The following is a 27,400-nucleotide window of genomic DNA, read 5'->3' on the forward strand; positions in this document are numbered from 1 at the left end:
GAGCTGAGTCTCTGCCAGGGGGAGGCGAGCTGCTGAGTGTCTGCCAGGGGGAAGCGAGCTACGGAGTCTGTGCCAAGGGAGAGGAGAACTGCTGAGTGTCTTCCGGGGGGGGGGGACTGCTGAGTGTCTTCCGGGGGGGGGGGGGGAGACGAGAACTGCCGGGGGGGGGACTGCTAAGTGTCTTCCGGGGGGGGGAGAGGAGAACTGCCGGGGGGGGGGGGGCAAGCTGCTGAGTGTCTGCCGGGGGGGGGCAGACAGATAGCAACTAAACTAAAGACACCTAATGAAGTTTGAACTCTTTACTGTCCAAGACTTAAAAGAAACTTTTTTTTCTCTAGTCGTCTGTCCAGGACAGCAGGGGCGGCTTCCATCCTTTTCCCTTCAGTCTTTGTGTTTCCTCCACCGAGGAGGCTGGATTGGAGCTTTCCTTCCCCTGAAACTGGGAGAGCCCATGAGAGAAGGGGAAGGAGGTCTGTGTACCTGGGCATCCAGATGGCGGTCATCTGGGGTCCCCCGGTCAGGCTGAGTGCAGCTGTGAACCGGCGTCCTCCTCCTAGATAGCCCGGGGAGGGCTGGCGTTCCCCGCCTGACGATCAGATTCAGATTTGGTGCGGGTCAGGCGGGGGCGGGCACAGTCATGGAGTTCCGGCCTGTGGAACGCAGGAGGAGGATGGGGACTTTCGGCGAACCACTTCCGATTCCGGGTTGCGCGGGGAGCGTGGACGACAGAACCAAGGCGTCTTATTTAAAAAGCGCCAGCCATAAGACACTGTGCTGCACCACAGGCTTAAGGGAAAAGCTTCCAGGCCGTCAGGCAACTTCTGGACGGAACATGGATGCAGCGGAATGTGGCAGTGGAGCCAGCTCAGATAGGCAAACACAAGGGTGTCTTGTACCTACAGGGCGGGGGGGGGGGGGGGGGGGTGGTCTTGGTGGACTGATCGGTGCAAAGGCATTTTGAAATGGGTCCATTTGTGTGTCCCCTCCCCCTCTCTATTTGAACAGGATCCGGACTAACGTGTCTTGCGAATTCTGTTAGTGGCTGGTGGGGTGCACATAGGTGTTTGGTGAAGGCGTCCTATTTTGCTAAGGTTACGCTGATGTTAGCTTGTCTGTGTTTCCCTTCCTTTTCTTCTCTTTCCTTTGTCTTAAGCTCTGCCCAAAGAACCAGAGAGGTCAGGGGAGAAGAAGAAATGTCCATCGTGTATGAACAAATTTAAAGAGGGATGGGTTAAGCCCCTTTGTAAAGCCTGCATAGATAAATCGGTCTATAAGGAGGCTACGGAGGCCTGTAAGGAACTGATTCCTGGGGTACAGAAAGAAATGCAGTCCATTAAGACAATGCTAGCAAACCTTGAGACCCCAAAACCAGCCACAGTTCCCCCTGCTTCAACCCCAGAGAAGAGTGACGAATCAGGGGAAGAGGAATTAGATTCTCTGGATGGCCTAAGTGAGGCAGCATCATCCAGGGATCCAGGGATATTCAGATTCAAGGGACAAGCTCTCCCAGATACAGGCTCTCACTCAAGGAGGTTGATTCCTTATTGGGGGCTATTTATGAGACGCTCAAAATTAAAGAAGAGCGGGTCTCTCTGTCCTTGCGTGACCGAATGTATCAAACCCTGAAGGACAATTCAACCAGGGTTTTCCCGGTTCACAGCGCACTGGTGGACTCTATTAAAAAAGAGTGCGTGGAACCAGAGAAAAAAACTATTCTTTCCCAAAAGTATGAAGAGGAGATTTTCCTTCAGTGACGACCCCACCTGCGTCTGGAACAAAGTACCCAAGGTAGACGCAACCTTCTCCCAGTGCGCAAAATCAACAGATCTCGCCTTTGAGGACATGGTGTCCTCAAGGAACCCATGGACAAATGGATGTAGGTGCTGTTAAAAAGGTCATGGGAAGTAGTCATGACCAGTTTAAAGCCTGCAATGGTCATAACAATAGTGGCTCCCAATCTGGAGGTCTGGCTGGAACAATTGCAAAGGGCATTTAGAAAGTGGAACCTCTAGGAAGGAAATCTTGGATTCCCTTCCTATGCTGCACAAAGCAGCAGGTTACATGGCAGATGCTTCTGCAGAGTCGGTCAAGCTTTCTGCAAAGACCACGGCCCTCGTGAATTCATCTTGCAGGGCACTATGGCTAAAATCCTGGTCAGGGGACCCAGCTTCAAAGGTGAGGCTATGTGGTATCCCCTTTGAAGGAGACCTCCTGTTTGGGCAGGATCTAGAAAAGGTTCTGGATTGCACTGCAGACAAGAAGGCCTTCCCTGTTAAAACTAAAAAGGCACCAGGGAAACACTTTTTTCGTCCCCAAAGGCAGGGACAGTCGCAAGGACAGACCTCTAAGGAGTCAGCTCCTAAAAAACAGTGGACAGGGGGAAAACAGAAAGGCAATCTGTTTTCCTCTTCTAAGAAAACCACTAAGTCCCAGTGACTTGGTTCCCGTGGGGGGCAGTTCCTCCCACAATGGGAAAAAACGACACCAAATACTTTTATTCTGAGGATACTCAGGGAGGGTTACCAAATACAGTTCAACCACACTCCACCTACGAGGATGTGTGTGACCAAACCTCCCAAAGAGCCTCAGAAGGCAACTGCCTTGCTGTCGCAAATTGGCAATTTGGTAGACCAGAGGGTTCTAGTTCCAGTGCCAAGACAGGAGGTAAACCACGGTTTCTACTCGCATGTGTTTGTAGTGAAGTAACCGTCGGGCAAATTCCAGTTAATTTTGAATTTAAAGTTACTAAATGAGTGGGTAACATACAAAAAATTCCGGATGGAAACAATTTTTACAGTAAGGTCAATCCTTCCCCCAGATTGTTTCATGGCCTCCTTCGATCTGAGGGATGCCTACCTGCACGTCCCCATTCACAAGGACTCTCAAAAATATTTGAGAATAGCGATTCAGTGGGGAAGGCAGACCTGACGCATTCAGTTCAGGGCCCTGCCATTCGGCCTATCATCCTCCCCCTGGATATTTACAAAGGTCCTGGCGGAAGCATTGGCTCCCCTGAGACTGAAAGGAATAGCGGTCATACCATACTTGGACGACCTTTTATTCTTCGTCCCCTCCAAAACTCCAACTACAGGGAGACTTAAGGGTAGCCATTTCCTGTCTAAAAAGACTGGGGTGGTTAGTAAATGAAGAAAAGTCACACTTGATACTGACACAAGCCATACAGTATCTGGGTTTCCTGGTAGACTCGTGACACAAAAAATCTTCCTCACAGAGGAGAAAGCAGAAAGGGTGAAGGCAACTGCAACCTTTTTGCAAAACAATCGGGCAATTCCCCTCCGCTCAGCTATGGTGGGACTGGGTCTGTTAGTGGCAACAATTCCTGCAGTTTCTTGGGCAAGGGCCCATTTCAGGTGCCTTCAGGCCAACATCCTGAGCAGCTGGGATGGAGCACAAGAATCCCTAGACTTGACTATCCACTTATCTTCAAAGACCAGAAAGTCTCTGTGGTGGTGGGGTAAAGAGGAGAACCTAACCCAGGGTCTTTGGTGGTCTCCTCCAGTGTCTGTCCGCATCACTACGGATGCCAGTGCTTGGGGCTGGGGGGCCCATTGGGGTCAAAAATAGCCCAAGGACGCTGGGGGAAAGCACAGTCCCAAAGATCGGCCAATTGGAGAGAGTTGCAGGTGATCTGGGAAGCACTGAAAGCATTTTCCAGAGATCTAAAGGACCACCAAGTACAGGTCCTCTCGGACAGCATGGTAGCAGTCTCATATCTAAACAAACAAGGAGGAACAAGATGCCCGTCCTTATTCAGGCTAACAAGTACGATCTTGTATTGGGCCGAGAAAAACCTATGGTCGGTCTCGACCGTCCATCTCAAAGGGGTGGACAACCATCTGGCGGATTTTCTGAGTCGACGCCAAGTGTGCGAATCAGAATCTGAACAGGGAAATCTTTCAGCTGTGCAGAAGTAGAAAGAAGGTAACCCAAGCAATTTATGTTAAGTTTTGGAAGGTGTTTTGTTCATGGTTAGAAGCTAAAAAAGTGTCTGTAAGTATCCTGGCAGTCTTAGAGTTTTTACAAGATGGTGCGGATAAAGGACTGTCCATTAGTACTTTGAAGGTACAAATTTCGGCCCTGTCTGTTTCTAGAGCAACCCTTGGCATTAGACCCGCTAGTTAGCAGGTTCTTTAAGGGGTTAGCCAGAATTAAACCTGTTCCATTTAAAATTTTACCCAAATGGGACCTGTCAATTGTACTACAGGGATGGGTAAAATGGTCACAGGAAGAAGAGCCCTCCTTAAAATGGATCACACTCAAAACAGTGGTGTTAGTGGCTATATCCACAGCTAGACACATTAGCGAGCTTCAGGCACTTTCTATAAAAGAGCCGTTTTTGCGAATTTTTGAAGACAGGCTGGTGCTACGCACAGACCCAAGATTTTTGGCCCAAAGTTGTGACAAAATTCCATAGAACCCAGAAAATTATTTTACCTTCATTCTGTGGGTCCCCCACCAATCCAAGGAAAGTAGAATTCCACCAACTGGATGTGAGAGCCTGTGTCTTACAGTATCTGGAAAAGTCGAAAAGCATTAGGAAATCCAATGCACTTTTTATTTTACATGCGGGTAAAAAATTGGGGTCCCAAGCTTCAAAGAACACAATTGCAAGATGGATCAAACAGGCTATTGTGGAAGCTTACAAAATTATGAAAATGGAATGTTCTTTTTTCCCCCATGGCTCATTCTACACGGGCACTATCGGCCTCCTGGGCATAGCAAGCTGGAGCGACACCAGAACAAATCTGTCGAGCAGCAACATGGTCAAACTACTTGACTTTCATGAAGCACTATAGATTGGATCTTTTCTCAGCGCAAGACCAAGTATTTGGGAGAAAAGTCCTCCAAGCGGTAGTCCCAGCTCCTCCCGCCCCCTCCCCCTCCCTAATCTGGTAAGTTCTCGTTGATCCTCTCTAGTGCTGTCCTGGACAGACGACTAGAGAAAACTAGAGTTAGACTTACCGGTAACTCTGTTTCTAGGAGTCGTCCAGGACAGCAGGGATTCCCTCCCTATATGCTGTTATAATGTTGGACAAGTGTTTTTGTTACAGAAGCCGTTCCGGAGAAGTTCTCAGTTAAAGACTGAAGGGCAAAGGATGGAAGCCGCCCTTTAAAGATCTGTGATGTGTTTCCTGTCTCTGGAGGTGGAGTCCATCTCTCTAGACGACTCCTAGAAACAGAGTTACCAGTAAGTCTAACTCTAGTTTTTTTCCGCCTTAAATACAGATCAGTAACAAGTATCTGACTAGTACAATGTTTCATTTCATTTCTGCCTGACCTAGTAACATTGATAGAAATGTTTTATTTTTCTGCAGCGGAACAGCGCTCTCCCAGATGAGAACAATGTTGCGCTGCTCCAGGACGAGGTCCAGGTTCTGCGGAGAAGAGAGGCCCATGCTCTACAGGTCATGCGTGAGGGACAGCAACAAGTGACTGAACTGACAGACCGTTGGCAGGTAAGTTCTCTGTTAGCAATATCCTCTTGCCACTGGAATATGATATTGGCTCTCATTTATACTTTGCAGGCACCACAATCTTTATTTTGCGGCCCATTCATAAAATGCAGACCCTTTGTATGGAGCCTGTAGTGCCCCACAGAGTTCTCTCTATTCTTTTATCCATTTAATCTCTTTCCCTTCTTCATGCAGGCCCTGTCTTCACGGGGAGGAGGCATTTGGAAAGACTCACCTCGTAAGAGCGCCACTGGAGACCTGCAGGATGAAGTCATGTCTTCTCGGTTACGTGAAGTCCAGGCTCAGAGCGAAACCCGTGAACTTCGCCAGAGGGTACTCATTCTGGAAAGTCAGGTGACCTCGCACTTCCCGTCAGTGGTCGTCTGCTGTATTGAACTATGTGTAGTATATTTCATTCATTCAGGGTTCAGACAAAATTACATAGACAAGTCAAATAGGATTGATTTTGTAATAAGCGGCTGCTAAGTAAAAGCAATGGAGCCAAATTACAATACATGAACTTTGTTTACATAAGCATGCAGGTTTAAAACCGATCTACAACTTGGATAACAGTGTATAAGTGGTAAAGATAAAACCGGTTGCTTGCACATAATCTACACTATATAGGCAGACGTTTGTAGGTTTGTGGACCTCTGCCCATCACACTTGTATGAGCTTGTTGGACATTCCATTCAAAAGCAGTGGATATGTAGAGATGTGCCCAAAAAAAATTTTTTTTTTTTTTGTGTATCTGTAAAGTGTGGCTATTCAGCAAAAAAGAATAAGAAATCAGCAAACATTTCTGAGATCAGCTACTTGTTAGATGAGAAGGCCTTGGTTCACAATAAGAACTTCAATTCACCCCAAAGGTGTTCAGTGGGGTTGAGATCAGGGCTCTCTGCAGGACACTTGAGTTTCTCCACACCAAACTCATCAAAGCATGTCTTTATAGATCTGGCTTTGGGTAAAAAGGCACAGTAATGCTGGGACAGAAAATGGGTTCCCAGATCTCCAGCAAAAAAAAGTCAACTGGATTGGTGCACTATAACTATGCCTGGATATAAAGGGCCCAGAGAAGGTTTGATTTAAAGCGGTAGCAAAGTTCTAGAGAAAAAGGGGCCTGAGTGGTTTAAGCTGTAATGTGCCAGTATGCACCGCTTACTAGCACATTATGACAGACTCGTCGACGTTTCCGTCTTCACCTGGTCTTCCTTCCGGGTTCATGCTCTTTGGCCGTTTGAATTAACAAACAAATTTCTAAAAGTAAGTGTGGCTTTCATTTGGGAAAGTCCATTTGTTCCAAAATTGAATATTAAAAGCAACAAAAATTTGAACTTTCAAATGGCATTTATCAAGTCATTGAATGTACTGAGAATTTTCATACAAACTTGCATATGCCTGAAAATTTACTCAAAGCTTTTGTGCAGTTTAAAGGTCCAACTTCCATGGCAGAGCTATGGGCTAGGCCAGGATTCCCAACCCCCAGGCAACAGACCGATACCGTTCTGTGGCCTGTTGATGACTGGTCTATACATAGCAGGAGGTGATCGTTGACCGTGGTCCACACAGGGTTGACAGGGACAGACTCCGTGAATATCCTACCCCCGACCCATCAACCAAGTGACACCCACCCCCCCCCCCCCCTTCTTCCCTGGGAAAATTGGCCACCATGAAACCGGTCCCTGGTTCCAAAAAGGATGGGGACCACTGGGCTGGGTGCAAATGTTAGATGAGTTCCAGGTATGCTACATTTTATATAGTTACATTGGACCATTGTATATACCATACCTGACTAATCCCCCTTGAGGCTTGACATCGCTGAAGTAGACACCACTACTTAAGTAATCTCTACTTGCTTCTGGTTGCCATGCTGATTGGCCCTCCTGATGCATTGTGAATACTTGCATTTACTTGCATTTATTCAGGAGGTGCAAACATTCTCTGAATGGTGTCCAGGTGATGCAGCAGGAAAACCGCTATGCACAGGACCCGGAAGCAGGGAAGATCACTGAAGTAGCGATGTCTGTCTGCCTCATGTGCATCGGCTATGTATGTTATATACATGGATACATTGATCCACACTACCTATATAACTATGTAAAAATATACCATGCCTGGAATTTCTTTTTTCCTGAAATAAGTCATGCAAACACGGACTGGTTGTTACTAGAGGTACTATGATCACCTTAGTAGCATCATCTCTCCAACAAGCAGCCAGCCTCAGAACTGGAAAAAATTCCATAAAGATGAAAGATAAACTACCTGTGTTATAGTGTTTATTTTGTCTGAACTCGGTAAGGATGAAATCCTTCCCACTGATGTAACTAGTGTGAAGCAGTTCTTGAGTTTGGGTCTGATGGAGCGATTCGATTGGCTGACAGTCTGTGTCCTTTTCAGGAGGTGATGCATGAGAAACAGCTCTCCCGGCTGGAGAAGGAGTGTAAGGAGCTCAGAGCGCGGTTGCAAAGCGAGGCAGCACAGAACAAGACCCTGCAGACCAAAATAAATGAAGATAAGAGGAGACATGCAGTGACCGAGTGTAAGGTGAGGCACAATGTAACCGGAACCCAAGATGTTGGCAAACCACATGCAATACATGTATGCAGTACTCCTTAAAAAGACCATGTGGTTGTTTTCAAATCACAAGCCAAAGCCATGCGAAGCCAGAGAAAAGGACTTGTAATCTACCCAACCTACTGCCAATATGTCTTCGGGTGCTAGACTGGCTGAAGAATGTTTTGGATCCCCCACTCATGACTGCGTTGAATGAACAGGTCCCTCAGTGAGGTGAGTGAGTTTCCATCATCCAATCGCTGTGTCTTGTAGTGATGTAGGACCAAATGAAGAGGGGGTACCATGCATCTGGCATACCCAGAAGTAGAAGATTATTTTTTTAGCCATTGCTGCTCCTAAAAACAGCAGATATTGGCAAAGCTGGCAGGAGGAGCAGTAAGTATTTTTTTTCTTTGTGACCCTGGCTTCGGTTTGGGATTTGAAAATGGTGACAGGGTCTCTTTAGGAGGGAATCCAGGTAAATGGTTATATACACATCCTTGTAAGTGAACTGTTAGAACCAGCAGAGGATTCTTCTGCTTCCTGTTTGGATATTACAGCTGCATGCTCATTGGACAGTGAATAAGTATCATCACTTTGCTGCAGGCAGGGGACACATGAAGCGGAATAGGAAATGGACTTGTCTGCCTGGCTGGGCAGTATGTGAAGAGTGTGTGAATTTTAAGATTAAACAGACTTAAAACCATTTTAGCAGTTCATATGTGTATTTCAGTCCTGTGTTCAAGGGTTGCCTGGAGTTTTCATAAAATCCCATTGTTTGCATTCATTGCCATTTATATACTGAAATGTTTAACCACTTAAGCCCCGGGAAGAATTTACCGCTTTCCTGACCAGTCCATTTTTTGCGAAACGGAACTGCGCGGTTGTGCGACTTTGTACCCAGTTCTTTTTTTTCCCCACAAATAGAGATTTCTTTTGGTGGCATTTGATCACCTCTGCGGTTTTTATTTTACACACACAAATCCTCATTCTGGCTCTCGCGCCTGCGGTCATGGGTGGCTGGCGGCAATCACGCCTGCCGGCCATGCACATCGGGGCTCCCGCCATGCAGCGGGCGCTCGCCATCGTATATATATACGGCGATTCGCGCAGGAGTGCCATCCTAGCGCCGTATATGTACAGGATACAGTTGGGAAGCGGTTACATGGTTAAATGTTGTGGGATTTCTAGTGCGTGAATAAAAACATCAGTAATCCTACTTCCTCCGTTCTGTCAGACATTCTGTTTCCTCAATTATGCATCAATTTACTCAAATTTAGAAATGTGGCTGCCGTTTATGGTTCATTCACACTTCTGTACTTAAAGAGAATATGAATTAAAAATAAGAACCGCTGTGGGTATAAATTGCAGGCAGCGAGAGGTGTGTGTAACTGCAACAACCTACCAAATCTATCACCTCTAAAGCCCAGTTGTCCTGGTAGTCAAAGCTTCTGCACTTACTGATCATGCAGAAGCTTGCCCCTTACTGCTTTTCTGCATTCCTATTGAGCAGTGAGGCTGCCCATCACAGTAAAGGGCCAATAGGAATGTAAGGGGAGGGTGTACCAGAATTTCATACCGGCATTTTTTATTTTTTTTTGGATGGCATAGTCTCTTTATGTGCTTAGCTCAGCCTTGTGTGTCCGAAAGGTGGAAATGCAGATCATTTTGAGTTACTTTGTGTGTTTCCTATTAGAATAAAGAAGAGGTGATGGCGGTGCGGCTGAGAGAAGCAGACAGCATGGCCGCCGTGGCTGAGATGCGTCAGAGGATAGCTGAACTGGAGATTCAGGTGAGATATTTCTATAAGTGGTCTCTAGATCTGACAATTCCCCCCCATTTCCAACAGATCATAGAGCTAAGATAAATATCTGTCATCCACAAATGATTTAGCCGTTAATTGTTTATTCAAAGCTCCGTACCATGAATATACAATCTTTGTTGGTGATTCTCTTCATAGCTAGCGTTAGTGGTGTGTTTTTTTTTTTTTATAACGCTTGAAAAAGGAAACGAGGTGCACCACATACAAAGCACAAGAATCGGGTCATTTTTTTATTTTTTTAATTTTATTATTAAATTCCTTAAAATAATGAATCCTCACAGATCCCTTCGATAGGCATTTGTTGGGAAGCAGTGATTGTGTTATGGCACTGCTGCTTCTGCTATGCTTTCCACCACCTCCCTATCCTTAGTCTTTCACTGTAAGTGCAGAATGATCATTCCTTAAAGGGTAACTCCACTTTCGTGGGGAAAAATAAATAAATATAGAATGATAAAATAGCATATACTATTGCAATACAATCCATATTGTAATTAAATGTTATTTAAAAATGACCTCTTTTTCAATCTGCATTACTGTAATTTTCTGTAAAGTTCAATGCAATATGGCAACCTGGAGGTGTTCTGTGCACCATTGGTGTACAGAGCATCCCCACAAATGTCATTTCCTGCTAGTGTGATTGGCTCACTGATTTTCACAAAAGTCCACACTGAGGCTCCGTTCACATCTTGGCATTCCGCATCGCAGGCAGAATTTAAAATGGCAGCAAATCGCGGGAAGCCTGTGCGATACCCATCGCTTCCAATGGCACCCCGATAGTAGTGTTATTGTGCCACGATTCGTCGGCCGAGAATCACGGTAAAATCACGCAAACACTTCTTTTGGCCGACAGGTGTCCCGCAATCCTTTGTGCGTGATTTTACCACGATTGTTGCCCGACAAATCGCGGCACAATCAGGGTGTCATTGGAAGTGACAGGGGTCGCATGGCATCCTGCGATTTTGCCACTATTTAAAATTACAGGCAGAATCGGGGTGATTCCGTCCACGATTTGGAACGGCAAAATGTGAATGGAGCCTAAGATCCAGGTCGGATTTTAACAAAATATGCAACAAAAATTTCATTTTTGGTGAAATACTGCCAAAGGGTTAATCAACTCCTAAGAGGAATGCACACCCTGTAACTTATCTCATTAGAACACTGCAAGTGCATCAGCTGAATAATAATGAAAAAGTCACTCTTTCAGATTCAATCTGCAGACAACAAACCCCTTTTTCTTCAGTACATTGATCACCCAGAAGTTTTTTTTTTTTTTTTTCAACAAAAGTGGAATGACTTTTTAACCACTTCAGCCCGGGAAGGTTTACTCCCTTCCTGACCAGGCCATTTTTTGCAATACGACACTACGTTGCTTTAACTGACAATTGCGTGACCGTGCAACGCTGTACCAAAATAAAATGTATGTGTGTTTTTTCCCACAAATAGAGCTTTCTTTTGGTGGTATTTGATCACCTGTGTGGTTTTTATTTGTTGCACTACAAACAAAAAAACTGACAATTTTGGGGAAAAAAATATATTTTTTTGTTTTCGGCTATAAAACATGCCCCCCAAAAATGTAAAAAATAAAATTTCTTCATCAATTTAGGTCAGTATGTATTCTGCTACATGTTTATGGTAAAGTAACCCAATAAGAATATATTGATTGGTTTGCGTAAAAGTTATAGCGTCTACAAACTATGGGATAAATTTATGGACTTTTTTTTGTTTTTACTAGTAATGGTAGCGATCAGCGATTTTTAGCAGGACTGCGACATTGCGGCGGGCAAATCTGACACTACGTGACACTTTTTGGGGACCAGTGACACCAATACAGTCATCAGTGCTTTAAAAAATGCACTGTCACTGTATAAATGTATAAATCGGGGGCGATCAAAGGGTTAAGTGTGCTCCTAGTGCTTTCTTACTGTGGGGGGGGGGGAATGCTGTGACAGGAGGAAACTAGAGATCTGTGTTAGCAGAAACACAAGATCTCAATTGTCCTCCCTCACAGAAGGGCGATCTGCCTTGTTTACGTAGGCAGGCTGCCGTTCTGCCTGTCCTCGGAACGATCGGCGGGTCCCAGTGGCCATCGCAGCTCCCGCTGCTGTCAGTCAACTTCTGTGATGAGGAAGCAAGGGGTAGAGCCAAGCTGTGCTCTGTATCTATGGACTCGGGATCAATCTTGCAGGCGTGTCACAATAGAAAGTGGCTTCCTATGGTGGCACACCAAGAAGAGTTGGAGCCAGGAGTGTGGAAACCCAGAAGAAACAAAGAAAAGTGACGGCAGAAAAAGACCAAGTAGTCCATAGTGCGTCCATTTGTACTTAATTATTTTTGTTAACTTTATTGTCTAAGTATAGATCTCTGTTTTGTCCCAAGCATGTTTGAGGCCATTTACTGTTGACTGTCTCACTACCTCAAATAATACTTTCTAAGCTTAGTTTTGAACTTCCCTCCAGATAGTTTGAAGGCATGTTCCCCGTGTTCTTGATTTTGGTTTCATATTGGAAAAAAATGCCCTCCTGAACATTGTTCACCCCCTTGATGTATTTAAAGGGGTTCAATCAGGTCTCCCCTTTCCCTTCTATCCTCCAGACTGTACATAAGTTCCTGAAGTCTCTCTCGATATGTTTTATCCCCCAAACCTTTCACCATTTTTGTTCCCCGTCTCTGGACTCGTTCTATCTTATCAATATCTTTCTGTAAATGAGGTCTCCAGAACAGGACACAGTATTCTAAACAAGGTCTCACTAAAGATCTATATAGAGGGATCAGGACCTCCTTCCTCCTGCTGGTGACTCCTCTAGTGATGCATTCTAGAATTCCATTTGCTTTCTCCACTGCCTGGTCACACTGTTTGCTCATTTTTGCAATCATCTGAAATAAGTATCCCCACATCTTTTTCCTCTGTAGTGCTAACACTGTACCCCCCAATGTTGTAGTCTCTCAGGGGATTACTTTTTCCCTAGGTGCATTATTTTACATTTGGAAACATTGAACTGAAGTTTCCACCGCTTTTACCAATCTTCCAGCAATACCAAACAGGGTGGATATAAATCAATGATTTAAAAAAAAGAAAATCAAAAAAATCTTTTTTTTATTTATTTTTTATTTTTTTGGGGGGATTTTTATCAAATTTATTTTAATAAAATGCTTTTGAACTAAACCTATATCCTAAATATAGTTTTCTATTTAACCACTTCAGCCTGGGAAAATTTGGCTGCTGAATGACCGGGCCATTTTTTGGGATTCGACACTGCATCACTTTAACTGACAATTGCGCGGTCATGCGACGTTGTACCCAAACAAAAATTGCAATAAGCGATTGATTGATTTGTGCAAAAGTTATAGCGTTTACAAAATAGGGGATAGTTTTATGGCATATTTATTAATAATTTTTTTTTACTAATGGCGGCGATCAGCGATTTTTATCCTGACTGCGACATTATGGCGGACACATTTTTGACACATTTTTGGGACCATTGTCATTTATACAGCAATCAGTGCTATACAAATGCACTGATTCCTGTGTAAATTCCGCTAGCAGTGAAGGGGTTAACCACTAGATTGCAGTGTAGGGGTTAAGTGTGTCCTAGAGGAGTGTTTCTAACTGTGGGGGGGGGGGGCGTGGCTGTGTGTGATAAGTCACTGATCACCGCTCCCGATCACACGGAGCAGAGATCAGTGACACTCTCACTAGGCAGAACGGGGAGATGCTTATTTACATTAGCATCTACCCGTTCTTCCCCGTGAGGCGTTTATGGGTATCCCTGCGATGATCGAGTCTGCGGGACCCGTGATCGGACTCACGGAGGTACCGACCGGCGGGCACATGATGGCAAATTTAGGGGGACGTATCTATACGTCCATTTGCCTGTCCGTGCCATTCTGCCGACGTACATCGCCTTGCGCCAGTCGGCAAGTGGTTAAAAATTATAATTTATATCGAATCCACCCTGATGCCAAATCATGGTCCATCTTACAGACCCCTCCAGGGATATAATCCTTCTTACGCACCTTTTGCAAATCTTTTAGTTCTATCACTTACATATGGATTAAATAGAACAGGACCCAGTACAGAGCCTTGTGGTACAGCACTAGTGACTGGTCTCTGTTCCGAATGAACCCCATTTACAACCACACTCTGGTATCTATCCTTTAGCTGCATATCCACTGAACTACCCAAGGGTTAGGTCCTAGCTTGTACAACTTATGTGTTACATTATGTGGATCTGTATTAAATGCCTTGCTGAAATAAAGATATGCTATGTCTACAGCACCACCCTGGTCCAAAACATTGGTAATATATTCAAAAAAGATGACTGTCCAATTGTAGTCGGTAAATATACCATGTTTGTTATTTTTTTTTTATTCAAATTTTACAGTCACTTTAAGGTCCTTTTATGATTGCTCACATGCTATACACACGATGACAGTCATCAATATCTTCTTTTCCTCCTGTCTTCAGGTCCCTGTCACTCTGTCACACTATTTTCTCTCACCTGCCATGGTCTCATTTCTGATATTCTCTTGATGTTATCTTCCAGAAAGAAGAGGGGATGATCCAGGGAAAACTAAATGACTCCGACTCTTCACAGTACATCCGAGAACTGAAGGATCAAATTGATGAGCTGAGGCATGAGGTGAGCCCTTAGAGAAACCTCCATAGTGGAACTGGATAGAACTGAAGCATTTGGCAGATGAACAGTAGCATATTCTTCAGTGTGGGTTTCTTTATCCATTGTATGAGTAGCAGATCAGCTGTAATTGTCAGTGGGAAGCAACAAAAATCTTGAGTACTGATTGCAAAGTTCTTTCAGCCAGATGGTCTTGTTAGAATGCAATCATCAAGAAAAAAACTGTTCTTGTCAAGAAGAGAAAGCAGTTATTTGAAATCATGCACTTTATCATAGAAGAAAAGATATTCTTAAAGCGGAGTTCCACTCAAAAGTGGAACTTCTGCTTATCTGTCTCCTCCCCACTTCCGGTGCCACATTTGGCATCTTTCAGGAGGGAACGGGTACCTGTTTTTTGACAAGTACCGTTCCCCCACTTCTGAAGACGGCGCCGTCTCAGAACTTCGGTTCCTATCTCCTTTCTCCGGGTCACTTAGTGCAGCATGCTTCACGCATGCACAGTAGGGAACCAGCTGTGAAGCCGAAAGGATTCAAGAATGGCGGAGACTGCATACGACAGCCGATCCGAAGATCGGCTAGGGTGCCGACATTGCAGGTTCCCTGGACAGGTAAGTATTCATATATTAAGTGAGCAGTATTTGTAGCTGCTGAAATCAAAATTTTCGTGTGGGGTCTGGACCTCCTCTTTAAGTGAAAGAAAAACTCTGTTCAGCAGTCACTAGGCAGTTAATAGATCTTCTTGTTACTAATCATGGGTGCTCACTGTGAACTGATCTTGTATTGGGATAGAAAGCATAATAAGCCAATCTAAACTGGCCAGTCCCAACTTGTCAGGTTTCATGGTTATACTGGCTGTAGACATAGGGAAATTGGATGTGCAGACCTCTTTTGGTTGGCTGTTCCATGAGATTGTAGAGCTCATTGACACATTGGGGGTGATTTAGAAGAAGGCGGCACTGCACCAGTTCATTAATTGGTGCGCTGGAAAAGTCATTAATTTAAAGTGCGAACTGGTGCACATTGAAGCACAAATAACGATAATAAATACCCGCATATGTAAACTGCAACTGTCACTAGGGTAACTGCGGTTTTCTCATTGATAATAGAGCACGCCCAATACAATTGGTTAATTTCATCTCCTTGAATGTGTCTTGTTAGGCAATTAGTAGGTGTTCTCATTTAATTAACCCTTTTGATGCTAATCTCATTCCTATCACTTCTAATATATCTTTGAAATGTGTGTATCTTTTTTTTTATCTTTCAATACATTACAAAAACAGAGAAGTGTTTCTAAACCCAATAAATTCATATTTCAGATCTTGGTCTTTAAAGGTGACCATACACTGCAATCCGTTAGATCTTAAATGCAAGAGCCTGTTTATAGGAAATCAATTTGAATTAATTGTTCAAGTGCATCTTCCTATTACGCCAAAATATCGAGCTGTACAGAGATTGGCCAATCATATTGCATGACCATCTTAAGTGCCAAATTTGGAATGTATATGTGCCATTTCCTAAAGATACTTCTTGGTCATTATACAAGGCACATGAAACAGAGGGGGCGAGCACCGCCGGCAGCCTGGGGTGGAATGGGACTCCTTCTCCATGCGATCACAGATGGGAGAGAGAGCGGCTCGGATTTGCAGGGAACACAGCGATAACAGCTTTCATTTCACATTGCCGTGTTCCCGCTCACTGTCAGATGACAGTTGAAGGAATATGTCTTTGTAAAGTTAAACTAAATGAAATCCTTTCTTATTTTTTCTTGTGGATAGAGTGCAGTGGGATGAGAAGTCTTGTCAGTTTTTGTGGATGCCTGCACCCCTGATAGGGTGAAGACACCTCCCACATTTTGCCAGTTTCTTCTTCAAATTTATTCACTTCCTGTCACATAGCCAAACAGGAAGTGAGGGTAAAACCCTACCAATGTCTTTCCTTGGGGACACACAGGACAATCTAAATAGTTTCCCCATTAGGGAAATTGCACTCTCTCATTTTGCTCTGTACACCCCAAATTATTAGGCATCTTGGATTTTGGGGTTTATTTACTAAAGGCAAATCCACTTTGCACTACAAGTGCACTTTATGGAGATCCGAGGGGGACATGCAAGGAAAATAAAAAAAACAGCATCTTTGCTTCTACATGATTGGATGATCACCAGTGCTTCCTCTCAGATTTACAGCAAGTGCACTTGTATTGCAAAGTGGATTTGTCTTTAATAAACCCCAAAATACCTTATAATTTGGGGTGTACACAATAAAGTGCTAGAGTGCAATTTGCCTAATGGGGATACTAGTTAGATTGACCTGTGTGTCCCCAAGGAAGGACCTTTTGTAGGGTTTTACTCTGCCTTCCTGTTTGGTTATGTGACGGGAAGTGAAGCCAATTTTCCAAAAAGGGACACAAAGCCCAACCTGAAAAAAGACAAGCAGGGGTTCTAACACATACATGCACGGTTTCCCTCAAATGACCACAATTAGAATAGGATTGTCTTGAGCTAGATTGTAGCTCAAGACAACACAAAAAACAAACATTTACTACAAGTTTTATTGGTCAACAAAACAAGAGTTGGAAAAGGAAGCAAGGAAAGCAAAAAACAAAACAAAAACATGTAAGTTAATTTGAGACCCTAACAGAATATGGTTTTGAGGTCTGACCATTTTGCAGAGGAAATTAAAAGGACTGCGCCCACAAACGGTCAGTCTCTTAAGTATTTAAACATTTATTAGTCACAACAGCTTGAGGAGAATGGAGTGTGGTGTTCCCCTTTTAAAAGCAAAAGCTAGCCCAAGGAAATCGTATGCATTAACCACTTCAGCCCCGGACCAATTAACAGCCTAAGGACCAGAGGTCTTTTTACAATTTCGCACTGCACTGCTTTAACTGGTAATTGCGTGGTCATGCAATGTTGTACCCAAATGAAATTTGCGTCCTTTTCTTCCCACAAATAGAGCTTTCTTTTGATGGTATTTGATTGCCTCTGCGATTTTTATTTTTTGCAATATAAATGGAAAAAGACCGAACATTTTGAGAAAAAATTATATTTTCTACTTTTTGTTATAAGAAAAATCAAATAAACTCAATTTTAGTCATACATTTAGGGCAAAATTTATTTAGCCACATGTCTTTAGTAAAAAAAATGTCAATAAGCGTATATTTATTGGTTTGTGCAAAAGTTATAGCGTCTACAAACTAGAGTACATTTTCTGGAATTTACACAGCTTTTAATTTACAACTGCCTATCTCATTTCTTGAGGTGCTAAAATGGCAGGGCAGTACAACCCCCCCCCCCCCCCCAAATGACCCCATTTTGGAAAGTAGACACCCCAAGGAAGTTGTGGAGAGGCATGTTGAGCCCATTGAATATTTTTTTTTTTTTTTTTGTCCCAAGTGATTGAATAATGACACACAAAAAAAAAAAAAGTTTACAAAAAGTTGTCACTAAATGATATATTGCTCACACATGCCATAGTTATATGTGGAATTGCACCCCAGAATATATTCTGCTGCTTCTCCTGAGTACGGAGATACCACATATGTGGGACTTTTTGGGAGTGTAGCTGCGTACGGCACCCCGAAAACCAATCACTGCCTTCGGGGTTTCTAAGGGTGCAAATTTTTGATTTCACTCCTCACTACCTATCACAGTTTCGAAGGCCATAAAATGCCAAAATAGCACAAAACCCCCCCAAATGACCCCATTTTGGAAAGTAGACACCCCAAGCTATTTACAGAGAGGCATGTTGAGTCCATGAAATATTTTATATTTTGCCACAAGTTGCAGGAATTTTACAATTTTTTTTTTTTTTTGCACAAAGTTGTCACTAAATTATATATTGCTCACACATGCTATGGGCATAAGTCAAATTACACCCCAAAATTAAATTCTGCTGCTTCTCCCGAGTATGGGGATACCACATGTGGGGGACTTTTTGGGAGCCTAGCCACGTACGGGACCCCGAAAACCAAGCACTGCCTTCCGGATTTAAATATAAAATGCTACCAAAAAACTGTTAGCGATCGCAGGGATCAGGCCTGACTCTGCGATCGCTGCAGTTATGTGTTTAGTGTTTTGTAAGTGACAGTGATCGATCGATACTGCACTTGGGTGGGCTGGGCAGAGGGGCAAAACGCAGGTGCCAGCAGATATCTGGGCTGATCCCGCTAACAATGCGTTTTTTTTGGAACCCTAAACTGCTGGGGATGCTAGTATAGATATGATCAGATCAGATATTGATCTGTTCAGATTCTATACCACTACGGGAGGTTTATGCTTTGCATGTGGGTGTTAGCGGTACTGGCACTAACCTAGCGCTGCCTGGGGCGACGCAGACCCTGACCCTAAAACCTAATTGATATCACCCGCCGGGTGATCAGGGGGTTAAACCTTTATTGGGTAATAAATAGTGGGTGCCCTGATGCTATAAAAAGCAAACTAACCAGCGTCACCAGTGACACTTATACTGTGATCGCTGGTGAAAGGGTTAACTAGGGGCAATCAGGGGGTTAAAACCATTATTGGGTAGTATATGGGGGTACCTAGCGCTATAAAAACCTGGCGGTGAACCTAAAAGAATAACTAGCTACCTAGTGACACTAATGCAGCGATCAGAAAAATGATTGCTTAGTGACACTGGCAAAAAGGGGTGAAAGGGTTAACTCTAGGGGCAATCAGGGGGTTAAACCTTTATTGGGGGTTGGTAGGGGGCTACCCTGGACCTAACACTAACTGCCCTGACAGTTTTTACTTTTACAACTGACACTGGATGCAGTGATCAGTAAATAAATGATCACTGCAATCAGTGACACTGTGACTGGGGGGGGGGGGGGGGCGGGGGGCGATCGGGGGGGGGGGGGTTTGTGTGCCTGTGTGTGCCTACATGTCAGTGTAGTGTTGGTGCACACTTACTTTCTGTCTTCTCCTCGTAGTCTGGTCAAAAAGACCGCCCCGAGGAGAAGGACATCACTTCCTCCCTGCCTGTGTATACACAGTGGGAGGAAGCTTCTCATTCGCCAGGAGCGATCGAGAGGGGATGGCCAGAAACCAACGGCCATCCCCTCATCCCGACTCGCTCCTGAAGCGAAACGGACCGCCGTATCCAGCGGGATCGGACCCCCCACCCGCTGGAAGGCAATCGCTTTTTTGTGTGAACCAGCATAAAAAAACATTGTCAAGATTAGAGGTGCGGCAATTCAACCCACGTAATTGTATGTACATTGCTTGACATTTACTAAGATTTTGGCTGCGCAGTGAACAAACGTATGTGAACGAGCACAAGAACCGCTTGCGCATGTGCACTGCTTACATTGATCTCACACAGTTCTAAACTTACTTGCAAGCACAGCAGGCTTTCTCTGAAAAAGTTACTTTCTCATTCTATTTTGAGCATATTTGTTACTTGGGCAGTTGTTACTAAACTCCCTCACATCACTAATATTGGTACCTCCATCTTCTGTCAATATTGAATTGGAGATGCCGTGCGCCATGTCCATAGTGGCGCACAGATCGCGTTCTCCTGTGCGCTGAGATCGCTATAGTAAATGGGGGATTCGCGCTTTATACCCATCGCAGCATTTCGTAAATATGAAAATGTGCGTTACGCCTCGCCATGCGTCTCTACTGATGTCGCATATGTGTTGTGCTACTTTGAATTATGTCAGTTCAACACAAGTACATTGCAAAAACGCTTGTTTTCTTTTTGCCCTGTTCACACCAGACAAGGGCGCTGCCTAAAAATGGAACACGTCTCCAGTGCCTCTTGTAAAAGAGCCCTTAATGGTGTGGCTGTTTCAAGACAAACTATGCTGGCATGGTCCACTGTTGTGACTGTCAGAAAACCACCCTGAGAAAAGCTATGCGACCATCATGGCAGTGAGTGTAGATGGAGAGTGACTTGGGGGATTAGCAGCACTGAGATGCAACAAAATATGAAAAATAGATAAAAAGTATTTTTAAATGATACACAGTGTTTAAGCAAACTAAATGTTATAGTCTACCTCTACTTTTAAAACGGAGTTCCAGTCCTTTTTGTGTTGTATTGAAAGGCAGCAGCTACAAAAGGAGGGGCGGTTTTTGAGGTCAGGTATATATTGGATGAGAAGACCTGGCTCCCAATCGGCATTCCAATTCAACCCAATGTGTTCAGTAGAATTTAGGTCAGGGCTCTGTGCAGGGCATTCAAGTGCCTCCACACCCACTGGACACTGTTGGGGCTGCACTAATAATCGGGGCACTGATGATCAGTTCCCTGGTTATCTTTGCAGGTTTCTCCTGTGAGAAAATGCCACTGATCAGCTCTCCTCTTCTCACACCCTGTCAGTGTGAGGAGAGGAAAGCAGATAACTGGCATTTCCTTGTTTTACATGTGATCAACTGTGATTAGACACTGCTAATCACATGGGTAAAGAGCCTTCACATCTGCTCTTTTTCGAGATTGGGGGATGAACCTTGTCCCAGGGACACAACGCACCCCCGCCGGCGCACAAGCACCGCGAGAGTGGAACAATGTCATATGACGTCCTCCCAGAATGAGCGAGCCACCCCTCCGTCGTCATTTTGTCTCTTTGGTAGGCGGAAGGGAGGGTGGTTAAAGACCGGGCTTTCTGCACAGTAAGGTTGAAACTGAAAAAGACCTATCCCAAATTATTGCCACAGAATTGGAATAGTAGTTGTGCAGAATTGTTTTCTATGCTGTAACATTAACAGTACACTTCATTAGAAACACTCAATAATTTAGAGGGTGTCCACATATTTTTGGAAATATTTATGTTGGCACCCACTCTTTGGGAGTATTCTTGATCTGAAAAATTGCCTATCTTGACCAATGCATTTTTAAGACCTTGTTCACTTGGGTGTACTACAGCGTAGCGACTCTTCATGCAGGCAGTCCCAAGCATGTCAGTTAGGATGCAGCAGCTGCACAGACACAGCTGCTGCTACCCACTTTGACCTCCGTGCTAGTACAGGCTCCAAACCCAGGCAGTATGTGTTGGGAGTTACATTGGGAGCAGCGGTTGTCTCTCTGCAGCCACTGCGCCTCAATTGACATGAATTGAACTGTCTACACAGGGATGCACACAACACCTGTGCAAGTAAACACAGCCTACGCATGGCTGTGTGCTGTAGGATGCTTGTGTAACGAGGCTTAAATCTCATGTCAAAATTATATGTTGTCTTTGACTCTCTAATCTCCACAGATTCTCCTTCTTCGAGGTCACAAACCTTATTCTGGCCCGATTGCCTTTGATGAACTGCACCTCTCCTCTTCAGGACGGGAGGATGATGACTCCCTTCCTTCCTCTGATGAAGAGCTTCTTTCTCGCCCTCTTGGAACTTTGCAAGATGCCCTCTATTCTCATTCACCCCACAAGTCCTGTTTCCTAAGACCCATGAGAAGTTCTGTCAGCTCTGACAGTGAAGAAGGTGTAGAAACCAATGGAGCCACTTCTGATACACCCCCTGAGCCCGCCGAAGAGGAATAACACAGGGAAAAGAGGAGGCTGAAGCTCACAAGGGAGAATCCATGTTGGGTCTCCTTTTGATGCTATTGAAAGACAGATACCTTGAAAACAGAAGGAGCTTGGTTGGTCCATGCTGAATAAGCAACCTAAGGGTACGTAATGGGTGCTTTAACTGCTCCATATCTCCCCAAATAGAGGGGACAAGAGGAGTAGACACTCCTACTAAGCAAGTATGGCAACCTGTGCTTGACTGTTGCAAGGGAGCTTGGAAAACAGACCCGAAGGGTCGTATTGACATTCTTGAAATAATCCTGTATAGTGTTTTATTTTCACATTTTAAACACTAACCTGAAAAGTGAATCAGCACTGTTTATAAGCTTTACATCCACAGAACACTAACCAGCACATCCACTGGAGGTAAGCAGTGGCAAACTGGAATCTAACACACATTAAAACTTGAGATATTTCAGGTCTATTATTTCAGTATTAGGTGGATCCTATTCCGTTTGCTTATCTCTCTAGTTCTTGGGATGCAGAGTATAGAATCAGGATCAATGCAGACCAATGTGACTGCCGGGACAGTACACAGGACAGTATTGGTGTTGGATCTAATAAAGAAAACTAGTGGCATGCTAGACCAATGCCTGATATTGCAGCCAGCTGCTTTGTGTAAGAAACCTTACAGACTCCAAACACACTTCCTCGAATGTTTTTTTTTAAACTTGATAGTGCCTCATCATAGACATGTAAAATGAGCCTGTCATTATAATAGTTTGACATAAGTCACTAAAAAAGCCACACCTTGTCTGGTATTAAAGTGGAACTCCAGCCAAAACTTTTTTTTCCGCTTAGTAATATTATGGATGTTCTAACCCTTCTTTACTCATTCTAAGATGTATTAGAAAAACAAAGTTTTGGGATTGGTTTCCACTTTGACCTGACCAAAGATAGTAATTGCAGGGCTCTCTAAATTCAACTTTGGGATGCAGAAGGGTGTGCTGGAACTGATTTAGATGCATCTGGGTATTGGAAAGGGGAGGATTGGGAACCTTTTGGTCTGGGTGACAACCAAGTTGTCCTTTCATGGTAGAGACAGATGTGTTTTTCAAGGTCAGCTCCCTTTGCAGCTCAACACATTCGGTCACATGACATCTGTGACCACTGCTAGGCGCTGTGATTGTAGGTCTAAAAATGTAGCTTTATAATAACTAGCCCATTATGTGTCACTGACTGCATATCCTACTTTGATCAATGCCTAAATGGTGAAGTATGTCCACTTAGGCCCATAAGCCCAACATATCTTGCTAGACCTGGCTTAAGGGAAAATGCCCTCCTGATCCCCAGCCTGGTCCACCCATAGTATTAGCACTCCAGGGGCATTCAGAAGGATTCTAGAATGCAGAAATGTGTCATTGTTACTACTGAACACCTCAGTAGGACACGGCCTAAGAAGTCTAACTGAGAGATCTTTCACCTGGAGTCCCAGAGAAATATAGGCAGCTGTAATCGCCTAGTTTAAATAAATCAGTTTTGGGTAGACTTTGCCTTTAACTGACATTTCCACTACAGATTGGGAGGTAAACACTGTAGCAACATGACCTTTTTAAAGATGTAAAGGAATGTAAATGTCATCACTGAGCCCCATTTAAAACACTTTTTCAGGTCAGTGATGCAAAGTATTAAAGAGCATTGGCTTTACAGCCAGTGATCTAGTATTTTTAAAGAGCTTGTCAATGGCAGCCTCCCTGTTTCCCATGTGGTTTTATTTAAAGCAACTTCTAAAATATGCATTGCAATAATGCAACACTGTACTTTGGAAAATTTTACATTTTCCTAAAGCAGGGGGGCACACATGTACAATGCAGTGCACAACAGTTCTGGTGCATTTCCCACAACTGTAATGCCCAGGAAACACGTTTGGATTTTCCCACAACAAGTGTTGGATGTGAGCTTGTTGGCGGAAAGTCTGACCGTGTGTATGCTCCATCAAGCATTTTTTGTCGGACTTTCCGCCAACAAATGTTGGCTAGCAGGTTTTCAAATTTTCTGCCAACAAGTGTTTGTTGTCGGATTTTCTCATCGTGTGTACACAAGCCCATCGGACTAAAGTCCACGCATGCTTGGAATCAAGTACGAGCTGGAAGCGCTCGGTCTTGTAAAACTAGCGTTCGTAATGGAGATATTACGTACGTCTTGTACGTCACTATGTTTGTAATTGTTGGCCAACATTTGTGTGGCCGTGTGTATGTGAGACAAGTTGGAGCCAACATCCTTCAAACAAAAATCCACGGTTTTGCTGTCGGAAAGTCAGATCATTTGTATGGGGCATTACTGTGCATTAGAGTGTCATTCAAAAATATTGTTATCCCAAGGCTGCCCAGTGCATACATTGCAGTAATACAGGTTTTGCCACACAAAACCATGCCATAACGCACTAATCTGAATAAGCCCTTTGCCAGCTTCACCTTCTGAAATGCTTACCTGGCTGTCCTAGTGACACAACAAGCTTACAGATTAAGAATTGGATGAATCAGAATAAATGGCAGCGCATCACACACTAGTGGGTATGAACAGGCCCAAACCTGGAGTTATGTATGGGGATCAGAAGCTGATTGTAAAATCATTAAGGCCAGAGAGAGCCATTATGACTGATTCTGTATTTCCCTCAGTACAGATCTGTACTTGGCACTTCCAGATGGAAGTCCAGAAAGCAGCTGGGAGCCTGTACAATGCTTTTAGTGCTTGCTGTACCTAATTCTCAGTCTGGCATTTACAAGCTAATGCCTATGTGCCCTGGGCTTTATTTCCCTGTCTGTCTCTCATGAATTGACTGCCAAGCCTTTATGTTTTTTTCCATATTTAGACAACAGTAGACACCCCCGTAGATGGTGGCAGAGAAACTATTAAAGTTAACCTGTCACAAACCTGAGAATTGACAGTAAACAAGGCAAATAGTGGGAAGTTACTGTCAGTAAAATCCACGTCAGAACCAGTAGTCCTAGAGATATAGGCAACTAAAATGATTGTGTATTAACTTGTTCCCAAGCATTTTCTATAAGACCTTGTACCATGAAGCATTTCTGACCCCATTTACCGCCATAGAAAATTGAGTGTTTGCACATGTACTGTATGTGATGTGTTATAGGGTTACATGCATTAACTGCATGGATGTGCTTTGGGGGCCCATAAAAATAGATTATCCCCAAAACACATGCACAATGTATGTGTCCAATGTACGTTACAACGGGTACACCTAAAGCCGCGTACACACGGGCAGACTGTCTGGCCAACTAAATCCGTCAGACAATCCGACGGACAGTCCGTCCTACTTTTGAATGAACGGACTTGACCACACACGATGAACAAACAGTCCGTTGAAAGCTTGCGCGATGACGTGTACAGCACGTACGACGGGACTAGAAATAGGACGTCCAATACACAGCAATGCAACCTTCCGCCGTGTAAATCCTTTCTGAGCATGCGCCATACTTAGTCCGTCCAACTAGCCTACTCACGAGCGGACTGTCCGCTGAAACCAAAGTTGGACGGACAATATTACGGAAATTCCGAAATACTTAGTCCGCCAGACTGCACGCTGAAAAAGTCCGCTGAAGCCCACACACGAGCGGACTGTCCGCTGAAATGTGTTTCGGTGGACTAAGTTGGACCGACAGTCCGCCCGTGTGTACGCGGCTTAAGTGCAAAGCCAGCCTAAACGTATACATTGACCCCAACCCCTTCCACCATCCAAGCTTACCTATTAGCCATCTAAGTAATGAGTGGCCTTACAGACCATTATGAAGGATTAAAATGGTGTTGTGCCAAGCTTGACTTTTACGGAAAATAGATTTGCGTATACTTGGCTGCCTAAATCTCTGGAGCTACTGATTCTCGCAAGCAGTTTTCACTGAAGGTAACCTATGCCTGTGCCTTTTTAGCTCTTGGGTCTGTGTTACTCCAGGCTTTTGACAGGTTTGTTCTAACAGTATGGAGCATAATATATGTGTGATGTGGTCCTTGGCCAGCAGTTGAACCTTCCTCACCTCCACCATCAGCGTTCCGCACATGGAATTATTGTACCTCTATTTAACTCGCTCTGGGTGTGCCAAACCTACCGACATGCCTCTATCCAATAAACCAGCCCACTACATCAACCACTTACCCTGAAGTGTTACCCAAACTCCGACACTAAAGATCAAATTGTTTTTATGTTTGTTTTTATGTGTACATCTGATTATTTTGTTTATTGTAAATGCCTCAGTGTCTGCAAACTAAACCAGTATGATGTATTTGTTTTCATTGTTTTTTAATGATTATTTCTTTAAAGGTCCAATATTCCACTATAGATTTACAGATGCGACAGGTCCTGTTGTTACAAATGTCTGTGCTACTGTTTAAACCTTAGAAAAGTCCTCTTTACCGTCTTTTAGGAGGTAGCGGCCTTTTTTTCTTTTGCTTGTTCTTGCTGTCAAGCACGTTTCGAGGTGTTTGAAGAAGATCTCCACCCCTAAATAACTATTTAAAGTGAAGCATGATGAGGTAAAGAGAACTCTGAACCATTTTATATAGTGGTGGCCAACTCTCATGCGGGCCCTGCAGTGCGGCCCCTGATGTCACCAAAGGGCCACACAATGGGTTGGTTTACTAAAGCTGGAGAGTGCAAAATTTGGGGCAGCTCTGCATAGAAACAAATTGTTGTTTTTTTTTTTTCAAAGCTTAATTGAACAACTTGAAGTTAGAAGCTCATTGGCTACAATGCATAGCTGCACCAAATTTTTTACTCTGGTTTTAGTAAATCAACCCCATATTAGTCAGTGAATGTAATAACAGAAATCAGTCAGAGAGAGTAGACGTTTACGGGCATGATACAAGAGATTGTCAGAGACTCCAAACTTGCTGTAGAGGTTTTTGAAGACAGGGGGCATGCTTTAGAATAAATTCATAGACTGCAGACACATTTTATATAACCACTTCTGTGAGAGAATGAAAGATCACTATCGGTGCCCCTGTTCCACATTAGATGTTTCTCTCAGCAAAATCCATTATATAAGATCTAAAAAAAAAAAAAAAGAGAAAGGGGATAGACAACCCTAAAAAAGTAAGATGGGGTGAAAAAAAAATAAACCAAGGCAGTCTGAAGAATTTATTTTTCGTTCATTGGGGGCACAGAATTTGAAGGAAATCCATGACAACTGTGTTATATTTCTGGCTTCAACAGGAACTGGACACTGGCAAACAAAAAAACGCTATTAGCGAGTCAATTAAAACCCCTCCTACTCTCATTGTATTTTGCTTTTATTCTTCTTTTTTTATTTTTTATTTTTTTTTACTAGTGTTTTAGGAGGATGGATATTTTTTGTTCTTTTGGACTTTTTTTTTTTTTTTTTCTGGACTGAAGATTGCAGGGTCTGCCTGTAATGTCATTAATGCATGTCGGCAACAAGGTGAAAGTAAA

General features: G+C 43.8%; 1 protein-coding gene across 2 annotated transcripts in view; it reads left to right on the forward strand.

Annotated features, from left to right (window-relative positions):
• Window positions 1-27,024, forward strand: part of EVI5L (ecotropic viral integration site 5 like) — a 123,626-nt gene extending 96,602 nt beyond the window's left edge. For both annotated transcript variants that reach the window (XM_077470051.1, XM_077470052.1), the window contains 6 exons: window positions 5,337-5,477; window positions 5,670-5,828; window positions 7,872-8,018; window positions 9,724-9,819; window positions 14,394-14,489; window positions 21,682-27,024. In XM_077470051.1, the coding sequence (XP_077326177.1) occupies window positions 5,337-5,477; window positions 5,670-5,828; window positions 7,872-8,018; window positions 9,724-9,819; window positions 14,394-14,489; window positions 21,682-21,966 (924 nt within the window). In that variant the 3' untranslated portion in view covers window positions 21,967-27,024. The remainder of the gene's footprint in view (window positions 1-5,336; window positions 5,478-5,669; window positions 5,829-7,871; window positions 8,019-9,723; window positions 9,820-14,393; window positions 14,490-21,681) is intronic.
• Window positions 27,025-27,400: the final 376 nt, after the last annotated feature.

Source organism: Lithobates pipiens, unplaced genomic scaffold (genome assembly GCF_037356315.1).
Source record: "Lithobates pipiens isolate NorthernLeopardFrog02 unplaced genomic scaffold, aLitPip1_a1.2 Scaffold_8, whole genome shotgun sequence".
NCBI lineage: Eukaryota > Metazoa > Chordata > Amphibia > Anura > Ranidae > Lithobates > Lithobates pipiens.